The 14,620-nt window shown below is 35.8% G+C and overlaps 1 protein-coding gene across 4 annotated transcripts in view; it reads left to right on the forward strand.

Annotated features, from left to right (window-relative positions):
• The first annotated feature begins 3,666 nt into the window (after nucleotides 1–3,666).
• The window catches only part of LOC145690826 (uncharacterized), a 71,512-nt gene continuing 60,558 nt past the window's right edge, over nucleotides 3,667–14,620 (forward strand). For 2 of the 4 annotated variants that reach the window (XM_081766143.1, XM_081766142.1), the window contains exon 1: nucleotides 3,667–4,232. In XM_081766143.1, the coding sequence (XP_081622269.1) occupies nucleotides 3,871–4,232 (362 nt within the window). In that variant the 5' untranslated portion in view covers nucleotides 3,667–3,870. The remainder of the gene's footprint in view (nucleotides 4,233–14,620) is intronic. The other 2 variants (XM_081766145.1, XM_081766144.1) reach the window with 1 other exon arrangement.

Here is a 14,620-nt window from a genome sequence, read left to right on the forward strand (position 1 = left end):
CGTGATGTTTGTTTGTAGGTGATGAATGGTCAGCACCTGACCTATTTATTGCGCCATGGATCGCTAAATTACTAGTGTGATTTGATTCAAAATTTTGATCCCCGTGATGCGACAACACAACTTGACATTTACGATTACTTGTCTGAACATTAATGCGACTGTTACATTTATTTCTGGAAGAACATTTACGAACATACTTGGAAAATTTTGAAAAACAATACAGCATACATTTAACTCTTTTTAATTTCCGTCTGACTTTACGTACTTTCTTTTTATGTTGCCGGTGCCTTTTGCCACATTGAACCTGTAAACTATATTTTCTTGCCCTTTGACAAACAACATTTCGTAATTTACTAAAATATTCTTGACAGGTTTTTAGTTTCTTTTCCCACGTTATTGAGTTATGTTCATTACCATTAGGCCTACCTGGCGTAAAGCCGTTTGTACTATATTCTAAATACACAATTAAAGTGCAAGTAACTATGCAAAAGGTGACATAATTCATTTGTCCTATCTGTATACTTTTAACTTTCAACTCACAGCTTAAAGAACTACTATTCTCTTGACAAATCTCTACAACCCTAACAGACACAAAAAATAAACAAGTTTTGAGAAACGGAACGCATTCTAATTTACTGGTTAGCAAGGTGCCATAGAGGCGATTTTCCTCTAATAAACATACACTACAAGACTGCGTGGGCAGGCCGCTTTTGCCTTCATCCTCAACACAATTTATTACAACTCTAATAAACCTTTCTGTAGTGAAGCACGCATTGCATCCATGAATGCATTTTTTTGTTCCTTTACAAAACAAACAAATGACAGCTGGAACAGCTGATCGCTCGCTCACACACAGAACTACGCTAGACGAGATCGACTTGGTTGGTAGGGTTTGCAAGACAGCTGGGTTGTTCTTCTTTTTTCTTCCTACAAAACTATTTGACAGAGACAAAACAAACTCTTTGGCTTGGCCTAACTCAATGTTAACGTGACTGACAACAGAAATGCTTTCATTTTCTACCTTTAATTCACTCTCAGACATTTCTTCAACCTGTTCAAATTCATTGTCAAGAAATTCAATATTGGCTTGATTTACTACAATAGGAGGTGACTGAGACCTAACACATGGCAAAATAGTACAAGTTTCAACACATTTATTTTTCACTATTCGTGCGTATGCTTTCTGAGCTACGGGGGCAAAGTCCCACAAAATACCTTCAAACTCACGTTCAACAAATTCTAAATTACTTTCAGCAAGTTCTGTTTTTAATGGTACTATTTTTCTTTGACAATTTTCGTAATTTTGAGTATTTTCTAACTCATTAACCTTTACAAAAGGATGCGCAAAAGTTGCAGTTTCGAGAGGATCAGCAAACCTAACCCGTTTTGGTGGTACAACTTGACAATTTATTTTCTGATTATCGCTGGAATCCCTGTTACGACTAACATTGTATTGCTTTGAATATCTTTTATATATTCTTTCAGCTAATCTTTCTTTTGCAGTACGTACAATGTCTGAATTTTCATAGTGAACTTTCAATTTACCTTTAATGTCTGACAAGGAAATAAATTCTGATTCAAGAATACATTCATCTTTGACCTTTCGATAGAAATCAGATTTGCGTATTTCATACATTTTAGCAACAATTTTATCTTCAATTTCAGCCCTATATTCTATGTTCCTTTCCAAAAGAGATTTTGCAATTTCCTGTTTAGCTCTTTTACGAATTTTGCAAACTTCTTGGTCTACTTTTAAGGCATTTTCGACTTCTGACAATGTAAAAGGTTCTTTTCTATATCTGAACTGACTTTCTACTATCAAGTACTCTGTTTCTTTCCATATTTTTCGCATTTCATGCAAGACAGGAATTATTTCTCTATTTACGGACATGATGATTAATTTACTAATGCCAGAACAACAAAATTAAATAGCACTAATAAGGCACTACAATTTACCTTAATCGAGAAAATACAATTACCGTCGCTTTTATGCGGTTTTACCGAACGTTCCTGTGATATCGGGCGCCATATTATGACAGTATCAGGGTTCGAGTCCTGGTACGTTCCCACAAAAGAAAGCCATACATTACAGTCCTGGGTTCGATTCTCGTCTATCCCTGTCTGTTTTCATATATAACTGTACTGGGTTCGATCCAGGTACGTCTCACTCCCTATCGGGATAAACCCTTTTGTTACTGTACGTGGTTCGTGTCCTACGGTCCCAAAGTGGGCTTACGCATTTACTATGGTCTGGGGTTCGATTCTCCACCGCTCGAATGTCTTCTTTAGCATTATCTGGTGGGTTTGATCGACCATTGCAACTGACCATATAGCCGTCGGACAACAGGTTCAGAGTTCGGTCAGAACGTTACGGGAAACCGGCACAAAGTTAACTCTAATTGTATTCTATAGCGCTAATGCAATTTATTAATGTGTGTATTACTAAGTTGCATAGGCGCTAATCACTCGTGCTGCAAAGAAAAATTAATTAGATTATTTCTTAAAATAAACATATGTAAATTTAAACCATGATTATTATGTTGAAAGGATACTCGAATTTCTATCTTTGCTTTTAATTCACAACACTAAAACTTTATGAACAAATATTACACAAACAGTGGCACTTCACTTTTAATAACCAATAATTTAGACCCATTTAATAAGAAAGACGCGGATGTCGCGGTAGACACGAATCATTCGTTATATTTCGTCACATGGTTGATTTTGTTATTCACTAGCACTGTTTACTCACTGTGACAATTGAAAAGGAATTGCCATTGGCGGCTCCTGAGGGTATGTCCAGAAGGTTGCGGGTTGGTTTCTTCTCATCTTCTTTAAGGCGAATTGAATTGCATGCCGTTCTCCAATTCCATACTGCCAAAATCACTTCATTTGTACTTGTTTACAATATTATTCAACGTCGCTTGTTCATTTTGATAGTTCGTTCTAGTTTCTAAGTAGAAGTTTACTTAACGTATGTAACAAATACTTCATTTTTGTTGTATGTTTGTACCAGCTAATTCGTTCGTGGTTGCTTCCCCGTGTACGTAAGTCAGACTAAAGCACCTTTTCTTTCCGTCTCGTCTGGTTGCTAGGCCAAAGAATCGGTTTGCTACGCAGTTTGGTGATGTCAAGAGCTAAAAATAGTCATGACAGCCCATAGACAGGAATGTTTTGAGACGACGTTTGTCCATTGTGCTGAATTTTAGCTCCTTATATGGGAAGGAGAGAGGAAGTCTGCGATCTCCGTGGCAATTGAGACGCACAAACATATATGCACATTCGTTTGTTGGCTGAGAGAAAAATTCTTGGAAGCACTATTATGCGAGGTTCATTTAAAAAGTTAAAAATTTTCTTCTTAAAAATTGACTGAGCTGAACCGTATGGTTACAAGTGTACCCTTCTCAGGTTCTTTACCAACAATAAAAGTATGTATTCATTGTATAGAACTGTGCCATACAGAAGATTAATAAATATATAATGTGATGTTTCGGAGGGCGCACCGGGACATGTCCCGGTGTCCCAGTGGGCCAGCACGGGCCTGGCTGCAAGTAAGGAGGAAAAAGAAAATGGAATACGATAAATGAAAAAAAAAAAAAAAAGAGAGCAATACTTACTTTTCTTTTTTTTTCAGGATCCAAACTTCCGAAGAGAAGGAAGGAAAATACCTTGAACCTGAACCGAGGCGTTAGTTTTATTCTAACGCAATTATTTTGTGTGTTATTAAAGGAAATGTTACTTTAATCTGATCTTATGTTTAGGTGGAAGTATCAAGTTGTGTTCTTCTAAGTCGTTTTATTAACACTGGCAGCATAAGATAAAGTGAAATATGAAGCGAAGTTCCGAATTCGTATTAAATGTGATGCAATAATGGCAGATGAGGCATCTGTTAAGATGGAATTTTTGTGCAAGGAAGAAATTGATTATGACTTTCTTCAGGAAGATCCACATGAAGGGAAAGGGTGGACAAACGAACTGATGACTGACAACAAAGAATTAGTATTATCTACAACGGAAGAAGAACAAACAATGGGGAAGGATGTAGCTACGTATTCCTCAGATGTAAGTTTAAACATTGATACAGTCAAACCAGAGTTTTCAGTAGAAGATGCTGCATTTGCAAGCGATACAGAAACGGTGAGAAAAACAACGGTTGAGGAGACTTCCGTGTCATCCTTTAACGACTGCAAACAGTTAACAAGAAGGAGTTCAAAGACAGTTGGACGCAAAAGGTAATGTTAAACTTTATATATATTAATTGGTTCAGATATATAATACGGTGCCATGCATTAGGAAGTTATATAGTGAAGATCGATACTTTGCGAGAAACAGTTATGTAAGATACTTCAAACGGAAATTAATAATTAACAATTTGGAAGCGGAACTGCACACATTGACTAGATGTACACAAAACAGGAGTGATCGTTACCACTCATACAAATCTCATGCAGCTCGCATCCCAATTAACTAATGATAACTTTATTTTAGATAACACATTTCTCACCACATCTTGTACAGCGGGGGACACTTCTAAATGGTACACCTTAGCCGTAAATCTCCATATGGCTGTACCATTTAGAAGTGTCCCCCGCTGTACATATATACGATATATACGATATGGGTGCCTTACGATAGTGTTTCATATATAGATCTTTGTGTAAAAGAAGAGATATGTGACTGAAGGGAATCCGAAAATTTCACAAATTCAAATTTTACTTATATGTGTAATACTGGAACAAAAAGTATGGACATTTATGATTTTACCAACGATTTTTTTCGAATACGCCTAGCCATACTGTTCCGAAGGGCTTCCAAAGGTATTATCAAAACTAGATAGGTGGTAATTAAGTGAACTCCAACCTACCCTACCACCCTATATACTGTAATTCATCATTTCCATCATACCACACCAGTGAATGTTCCCTTTCTCTTAGCTAACAATATTCGAACAGTAATGTATCACCTCCAGCAATACATAATAATTAACAACATTACGCTTTAATTAGTTCTTGTACTACAGCTTGATATAACTCTCAAGTGGGATATATCCTCCTGTAAGGACTGCCAATAGTACATCTAACCCAATATAGACGAGTCTAACTGAACTGCCCAGAAGACTCAACGTCAGGGCAAAACAATTCCCAAGAACAAGAACAATAGGTGGTAATTGTAACAATAAATAAGTGCAGATTTGTTGTAAAGAATAATGATAGGTAAATTGCTGGGAAAATATTTTTCGGGAATATTTCCGTCAAAATTCCCCAAAGTGGGAATATTCTGGGCGTTTATGTACAAAGACAAAGAAAATTACGTTCAATTACTATATTACGATTTCAAAATAAAATTCGTTTTTATCATAGTATACTTATTATTATTGACTCCGGATGATGCTTTAAAATGTGTATTCTTGACGAAATTGTGTTGTTTTATTATTATTTTATTCTACTTAGAGACTACGCAAACATGTATGTTTATTTAAAATGTTTTAGGCATGAGTGCAATATAGCCGGGCCATTTTGAGAACTGAATAAAGCACCAAAACGTACTGCATTCAGTTATATTTTGTTGAATTACATAAGGTTACCTTGCATGACGTTACTTTACATTACGGGTATAAAAACTTGTGCAAAAACAAACCAACGTGTGCTAGGTGGCCACTAAAGCACGAATGTTATTTATCCAAGCCACGGGCCTCGGGCGGAGCGGTGGTGTACGTCCAAAGGGACCAGTCGCGTAAGCGAGGGTAGTGACAACGTGGGTTTTGGGGATCATAAAATTTCAATAGCACTTGTCTTAGATTCATACTTGAAACGCTTCACTTGTTAACATACAATACAGTTACTGCACGCGCTGCAGAAATACATTCCCGTTCAGTTAGAAGTCACTTACCTTCAAAACTGAGGCTTGTGAGCTTTTCCATTTTCAAGAAGAAAATACTGTACAACAGTTACCTGGGGTATGCGTTCCTTAAGTAAATACTCCGATAGATAGCCGTCGAAATGCTCTTCCTTCTTTTCCAACACCATGCCTTTCGCACAACTGTATCATAAGAAATGTACATCTCCACGACTTTTTTTTTTTTTTTTTTTTTTTTAGAAATTTTTAGACTTTTCTGGATTTTTAAAACGCATACGCATAAAGAATGACTAACATTAGATTTTTTAAAAAGAAAATCATCCACTTTAAGTGGGTTTCAGCATGAAAGACCTAAATCCTGTAAATCTTTCACTGATTACGGTGGGGTGATATTGTTGGATATAAGGAATTACCAAGGCAATTCAGTTTCCGGGAATTTTTTCCCTGGATTTTCATTTTTGTGGGACAATGCTCAACATAGAATTTAGTTCCTATGCCGGTACCAGAGAATGCACAATCTTCTTTTCAAATATTCATATTAAATATCGATACCCGTATCTTCATTTTAATATCAACATTTATAGATTGCTTGCAGTTTTGTGTAGAAACCAATGTTAAATACTAAAATTAAAAGATTGCATAGAAATGTTAACTTCGTATTTTGAACATAATTTTTGTATGTTGTGCGAACTGACCCCAGGTATGAGGTTACTTTGCACTAAACTTTATATTTGAATAACTGGTCATAATTCATGTTTACTAGCGTACTTGCACTAATGTTTTCCTTATATATTTTGCTATTATATTTTAAAATGCAGTGTTTTAAGTCATTTCCTTTCTAAGTTATAATGGATTTTCTTTAAAATTACTTAAATATTGAGCAAAGTAGCTCCGTGTTATCGTACCTTGTCACCGATAAAACACTTTAAATTTTCCAAACAAACTCACTACCAATATTATAATCATGTTGAATTTTTAAATCTTATAAAGAAATTAGGTTGTAACTGCCAAAAAACATACGCAGTCTTTCGTAAAATTCTTAAGGTTGCCAGTGTAAGGGATGACACATATACACAATGTTAGTTTGAGGTACACTGTGCTTTTCCACTGTGTTCTTACTGCGTACTATTAAATCTCTAATTTAAGAAGATAGGCTATTTCGAATATATAAACTGTGTTACGAAAATTCGTAAGAACTAAACTGGTACATGAATACACACGTAAGAGTGTCCTATTTAGCACGGGTACTAGTAAAACATCCTGAGAAGCAGACCTAATTTTGATATAAATATTACATTTTCAAGATATATGCATTTACGACCACAAAGATTCCTTTATTCAAAATTTGATTCTTTCTCAGAGAGCGAAATTCGAAAATGAAAATGAAATGGAATCTTTGGTTTTACGTCCCACACTATGATGGTTAGGCTAAAGGAGACGGTTATGATGAGTAATGAATGAAATGGTGGAATGAAGCAAGTGGGTCGAAACGGGAGAACTCCAAGGAAACCCACGCGCACGGTGTTTGTCCACCATGAAGTTCACTTGGGGGGAGCTGGGATCGAACCCGGTACCCCAAGCACGAGAGGTGAACGCTTACCACTCAGGCACTGCGGCCCCATAGGAATATTCCCAATTTTTATTCTCGTTCTCATTGGGAATATTCCCACTGCTAATCCTTAATAAAGACCCATACATAAATTCATTACATATTTATTTGTTTGTCAGGAAATCAACCTTTGTATTTTTAACATTTTTGACGTGCAGATATGAAATCTTCCTTATAGCTTTATTTTAGGGAGACTCCACTTTACGTACACGATAACAACTATTATGGAGAAGATACTAACGAACTTGATAGTTGTAACCTTGAAAGCAAGAATGCTATTTAACTGATTCAAAGCAGAAACGCATAATTTTGTCCCGAGAGTAAGGGAAGCGATGCGTTGGTTTGATACAGGCGTATCACCAAATGCGTTATACATATAAATGGGAATATTACAAAATACTATATAGCGAAAGATTATTTATCTGACTTGCTGCATTATGTATTCGTACGCTACTAAAAACGTTATGTGTAACATACCAATATATCTTCGTTGCTCACATATCTGGGTTCCAAAATAACATACAACAAACGGATATTTTGCAATTATGTGTCTCCCTTTAGGGGATCTGATACCTCTTCGCTTAGGCTTCTAACTCTCCATTTGATAACATGTAAAATTTAATATGGTAATTTCTAACAAACTATTGCAGGTAATGTCTTGAAATTTTTAATACAAATACATAAGACCCATATAAATCCAACCACGGTCTCCAGTTTACGTTACATGCGTTAGATTAATTGTAATATATTCTTCAGTAAGTTTGGCAACTATGCTGTATGTAATATATGGATAGATCTTTCTGAAGGAATTGAGAGCCCTCGGAAGCTCTAGCTCTACTAGTCTTCGCGACACGTGGTAGTTATTTATGAGCGCTTCAGGCTAAAAACTAATGTCGCCTCTGATCTTTTCTTTCTAATTTTCTTTCTTTTTTTCCTTTTTTTCAAAAACTTGTTTTAGGCAGCTTTGCCCTTTTGTCGGCTGTCTATAGAAATAGCAGTAATACTCTCTGGAATTGTTGATTCTCGGTTGGAACAGTCACTTCCTCTCCGTCATGAACCTCAGTGTTAGATTCGACAAACAAAAATAAACTCGAAGACAGTAAATGTAAAAAGACAACAGCAGCAGGAGTTTGTATTAAAAATTTGGAACGAACAAAAATATTGCATCTAAATAACGTATTTGTGTTAAATGTACTTTATCATAATAAGAAGTTCTATATTGTTCTCGTATAAGATGCTATAAATGCTCTACTTTGTAATAAAACTAAAAGTAATGTCTTTGAAAGATGGTATTAGACTTGGCAAAAATTGGTTTTGTGGGGTCAATGTAATAATTTCACACATACAATATTTTTATTCAATTTTCAGACATTCGTGTATTGGTAATATACAAAGTGTACAGTACATGTAATCAGTGTACAATATTAAGATATTTTATTGATAATTGCTTTTTGGATGAGTTAACTTCAAGCATATAATCATTCTATTCTTTTCTATAATATAATTAATAAAAATGTGTACACAGAGTATAAATGTTGTTTGACAATAGTAAGGTATTTTGTTGGGAAAAAATGCTTTTTGTAGGATCGTTTTAATTTCAGATATATAGTTTCGTTTTCATAAAGTAATTAATATAAATGTATCAACAGTATAAACGTCGTTAGTGTTAGAAATGTAGTGAAATATTTCGTTGATAATTGTAGAATCATTTGAATTTTAACCTTGTAGTCATTCAATGGGGTTTCATAGTCTAATGGTTAGAGCGTTCGACTCCTGATCGCCTGGTTCTAGGTTTGATTCCCTGCTAGAATACTCAAATTATTGGCGTCTGCCCATCGTCGTGAGGCAAGCTGGGTAGCCATGAGATTAAAAGACATAACAGTCTATATAATTAATATAAATATATACACAGTACAAATGTTGTTTGACAGTAGTGAGGTATTTCGTTGATAATTTATTTTTGTAAGATGTATACTATTTATAAGATGTAGACCTATACATTTCTTTGTATAGACTTTTATAATGTATAATGAATTTTTATAATCAAGAGCGAAAGTTTAAAACCTTAGAATGGGCGAATCTTGCCACAAAAGCGAGATGTACCCATAGAAAGATTAATAATAATAATGATAATAAGGAAAGGAATGAAGACGTACTAAAGGAAGCTAGTAAAGGACGACAGATTATGAAGATAATAGGAAAGAGAAGAAAGAGCATGCTTACCTATCTTATTCGACACTCAGATCGCACACCGTTTTGATAGGTGGAAGACCAAGGATAGAAAAATCATAAGTTTTACGTCCCACAGTTATGCCTGGTAGGTTAAAGGAGCTAGTGATGTTGAGAAATGAAGGAAATGATGGAATGCAGAAAGTGGAAGGAAACGGGAGAAACTCGAGAAAACCCCCACACATGGTTTTTGTCTTCCACAAAGTTCACTTGGTGCGAGCGGAGATCGAAATAAGAACGCCATGCATTAGAAGTGAACGCTCTACCACTGAGCCACCGCGGCCCGACCAAGGATAGATGCAGTAACGAAGAAGAGACCTTATCAAATTATAGAACAGTTCTCCCAGGGGAGAGAAAAGTTTTAAAATTTCCTTCTTGCCCATCAACCTATGATTGAAGTGAGGAAGATTATTATTATTATCAGTGGCGTATTTACGATTTTGTTTCGGGGGGGCTTTGCCTGAAAATGTGAAAATTCTGCAAGATATTTCATATACTTTACTATAGTAAGATTTCAGGGGGGCTTAAGCCTGGAAGCCCTCCTAAATACGCCACTGATTATTATTATTTTATCGAGAATGTACTTCTGGGTTTCCTCCTAAAAAAAATACATACACTATTTCCAACTATGGTTATCTTACTTTTTACAAATTTGTCTAATTCAATATTGGTTTAAATAGTAGTTTTCAAGCTACGAGTTTTGACTAACTGAATAGTGCACGCCCCTTCTGGCTCACTCGCCACTATTTAACATTAAATTTCATATGTCTCGATATATTTGCATAAGTTTTCCATTTCTAAAATAAACATTACGTACAAGGTCTATTCAAATAGATATCAAGTTTTTCTGACATTTGTATATTACGCATATCTTTCTTAATTTGCATTACTCACATTACCCCAGAGAACGAAAAAATTTTGGAGTTCTGGTTTGAACTTCTCTTACAATAATAAGCAAATATACGAGGAACAAATTTACTATTATTGACGATGCGGAGGGGAGGAGATTTTCTGGACTAGGAAGGAATGTGAGCGGGTGCAGAGCAGAGGTCTGCACGGGCCGGAATTTTCAGCCCGGTCCCGGCCCGTGAATTTACAATGTGAGGCCCGACCCCAGTCCGAAATATGTCTTAGTATTTAGGCCCGAGCCCGGACTGAGCTCTGTGATAATCAAATGAGCCCAAAATAAGTCCGAATTACAGAAATTTAATTATTAATGCAAAATTGTATTTTTATTTACAGCAATTCGAGGTTTGGTTTTGCAGTTGTGTTTTAAAAGTCCTCCAGAAAGAAAGGTGCAATTTGTATCGTTTTACATAATATTTACAAAGTTAGGCCAAAAAAGTCCGAGAAATTGGTTGTATATTTAAAAATTCACAGCCCGAACCCAGGGGCGTCATTTAAGGGGCAGGGAGGGGCATTTGCCCCTCTTAGTTTGAGATTTATATAGATTTTATCAATAGAATAGTAATAAGTCAGTGAAAAACGCGAAATTTTACATATATCAAGGGGTCTTGCCCCCCCAAGCCATATATGAAATGATGCTACTGCCCGAACCCCTCCCGGGCCCGAAGTGATGTATGCTTTGTAGGCCCGAGCACGTGCAGACATCTAGTGCAGAGGCGTTTCAAGTGGTGGGCGACTGCCCACGGCCTTGCATCTTTAGGGACCTCGCAAAGACCAACGAGCCTAAAACGATTTGGCACTCACTTTTGTCGATGCAACAATAGAAACAAATATGAATTCTGACTTATTTACAGAAAAACAATATTTCAAACTAACTTTACATCTATTCGTATATATTAGATCGCTAGCATACGCGACAGGCGGCGAGTTTATTTTAATATTGCAATAATGAATGTGTATAAGTCTTTATCATTGAGATGAATTGTTTTCGATAAATTTTATTATAATTAGCTATTTTTAAAAAGGGGGGCAGGAAGGACTCGTAAACCTTACTAGCCTTGCTGTGCACATGGTATGGTGAAAATCAATACTGGATAGTGAAAGTGTAAAGGCTAATATGGAACAGAGAAACAAAACTTTTTCAGAAGGGAATTGGGAGGGGAGGGGACTGTACTGTAACACTTGAAATGCTTCTTGATCTGTATACTTCAACAAACTTTTCTTATTAGATTACGCAATTTCTAGTTTCTTACTCCGATTATTCAAAGTATTCAAATGTTCTCGGAGGGAGTGACCGCCCTCCCTTTAATCCGTTCGTGGTGTCATTCAGTTTTGCTTTTTGCTACTAATTCAAAATGCTTTCCGAAACAAATTGTCTTCTTGTGACTGCAGGGAATGGAAGAAACAAACAAATCGTGAAAGGAAGAAAGAAGTGGTTTTGGGCGCTTACAGTCCAGACCATTCTAACCACTGAGAAGTGAGAATCACAACGTGATTTTTCTGGTAAGAGCGTCCTTTTAAAAGCAGCTAACAAGCAAACAGATGGTCAGCCCTCTCTCCACTGCTGCATACTTTTTATTCTCTGTTGCCAAACTTACTATATTAAAAATTTCAAGTCATTACCTGCAATACTTTGATCAAAATTACCATATTAAATTTTACATGTTAGCAAATGAAGAGTTAGAAACCTAAGCGAAGAGGTATCAGATCCCCTTAAGTCTCGGCCATTTCGATAGTTCCCGGTTATGAATTACCACATTTTCCTTTCGATATTTAATTTCACTAGCAAAGCCACATGCTACTTTGTGAGGGAATCGTGCATAACAGATTTGATCTTGATTATTTTTACGTAGGTAGGCTTCTCACGCGTCGAAGGATTGCCTCTACTGAGCCACTGGAGATAGTGTTTCGTCGAGTCCAAGCAGGTATCTATTGTCGTAGTGTTGAAGTTATCGCGCCGTAGTTTCGATGACTTTGTTGTGGCCCGCGATGCTTCAATTCGTTGCGAAGAGTCGCGAAGGGACCACTATTAACTACCGCCTCTGCATACGGTTATTATTATGCACTGTATTATTTTTTCGTGATGTGTTGTTCCTGAGGTGTGCTCCGGGGGTCAAGAGCAAGCCTCCTTCTAGATCATAAAATGAAAAAAAAATTGAGATGAGTGTGTACAATTGTATGAATTTAGATATAAGCTGTCGCCCATCATTAGAAAGTGAACATATGAAAAATATGAATTATGTTAAGTAGAAGCGCGTCATTTTGTTATGAAATTACACGGGAAACACATTTTATGTGATCCCAGACGATTATCGTCGAATATACACGATTAAAGGAGCACTGTGATAAGCCAAATTAAAAAATCCTCAACAATTTATAGTTCTAGAACTGGGGTTTCTTCATCGTGTCTGTTACGAAGTCGGAATAGCACGGACCTAGTAAGTGTAACGTTGATGGTTTGCGCACATCCCTGGGTGCTTAAAAAAATAAGTGTTTTTTAGACTCACCTTAATGTTAACAAATCACGTATATAGGCATCTCCACATATTTTAGTGGAGTAATTTTGTGCTTCATTGAAATCTCATCGCGCCCCTGGTACTGGTGATATTATTTTCAACACGGAAGTGGGGCATCGTGGATCGTCGCTTTGCGGCCGTCAGTTTATGGCGAGAGATCGCTAGTTGCCCATCGGTGGTCTACCGACGCTTACGTCGTGGCGTAGTTTTTCGGAATGGGAGCGATGTGAAAACAATGGAAAATCTCCGTTACCAGCGTCGAATCTGTGGTGTTAAAGGTCACAGTGTTAAGTGGTGGAAGATTCCATAACATGAAGACCAAGATAAATCATCAACACTTCTCAGGCTGCCTAGGAGTTTCTCATTGATACTGATTTAGTCCGTTATAATGCTAATAATAATTATTAATATAATTACGGTCATTGGAATTTTCCTGGAAATAACACGGACAATGCAATACCATTGTTCTTTATTTACCTTCTATGTTATTTATTTCGAAACATTGTCCATAAGCATCTTCGTTTTCATGCAACTACTATTGTTTCAACTAGCCCATGGTCAAATACAAGTTTATCATTATTAAAACAGTATTTTTTACAAAGCAAGTTCAATAAACATTTTATTTCATTTATTTTTTAAACAAAATATGTAACGAATGTTAGTGCAAAATATTTATTGATAATCATACTGTTTGAGTAATGCAAAGAGATACAGCATATAATTTATTTGGCTGATATAATAAAAGAGACATGCCAAAAACATAAGTTAATATTGACAGTGTCGCCAACAATTAGACAGTTTCGAAAACGTAATATCTGCCATTAATAAGTGAAAATCGAAAATGGTTTACATGTAAAACGATTGACATTTTTCATTCCTCATAACTAACACATTAATACTTATTTCTAGATTGTAGAAAATAATAACTAATAATTTATTTTTGTCATCAGGTACTAATAACATGATTTCAAATAAACCACTTCCGCGTTAATTTCTTAAAGCGGCGTAAATAAGAGATCAAAATTTAGAAGAAATGAACTAATTAATAATTACTATATGCTGGTATCTGCTGACCCTTTAGATTGTATCAAGTAATTTATTTTACTCATCTAATAGAAATAACGAAAGTTGCATTAATTTCATTTGCATTGAAAAGCAGAAAATGTATTATGAACAATTCCAAGTTTGATAATATTTCAAATACAAAGATTAGGAACTCATTTGTAACCATATTTTGGACTTACACTTTTTAACTGCACTTATTCTGCTTCAACTGCACAATGTTTAAAATCTTTGTTTTTATTAGATAACTTTAATAAAATACGAGTGCTAACTTTCTGAAAACTGCAAGAGCACTACCAGCCACAATGGTAGTCGCTTTCTTTCATTTTAACAAATTTGCAATACAAACATTTAAATATGTGATCTACGCCAGTTTGGAATCTATAGTAGAAGTGTATATTTGGCATCATGCTAACTCTATGGACAAGCGGTGAAAAAATTC

The sequence above is a fragment of the Thermobia domestica genome, chromosome 7 (genome assembly GCF_964235325.1).
Source record: "Thermobia domestica chromosome 7, izTheDome1.hap1.1, whole genome shotgun sequence".
Lineage (NCBI taxonomy): Eukaryota > Metazoa > Arthropoda > Insecta > Zygentoma > Lepismatidae > Thermobia > Thermobia domestica.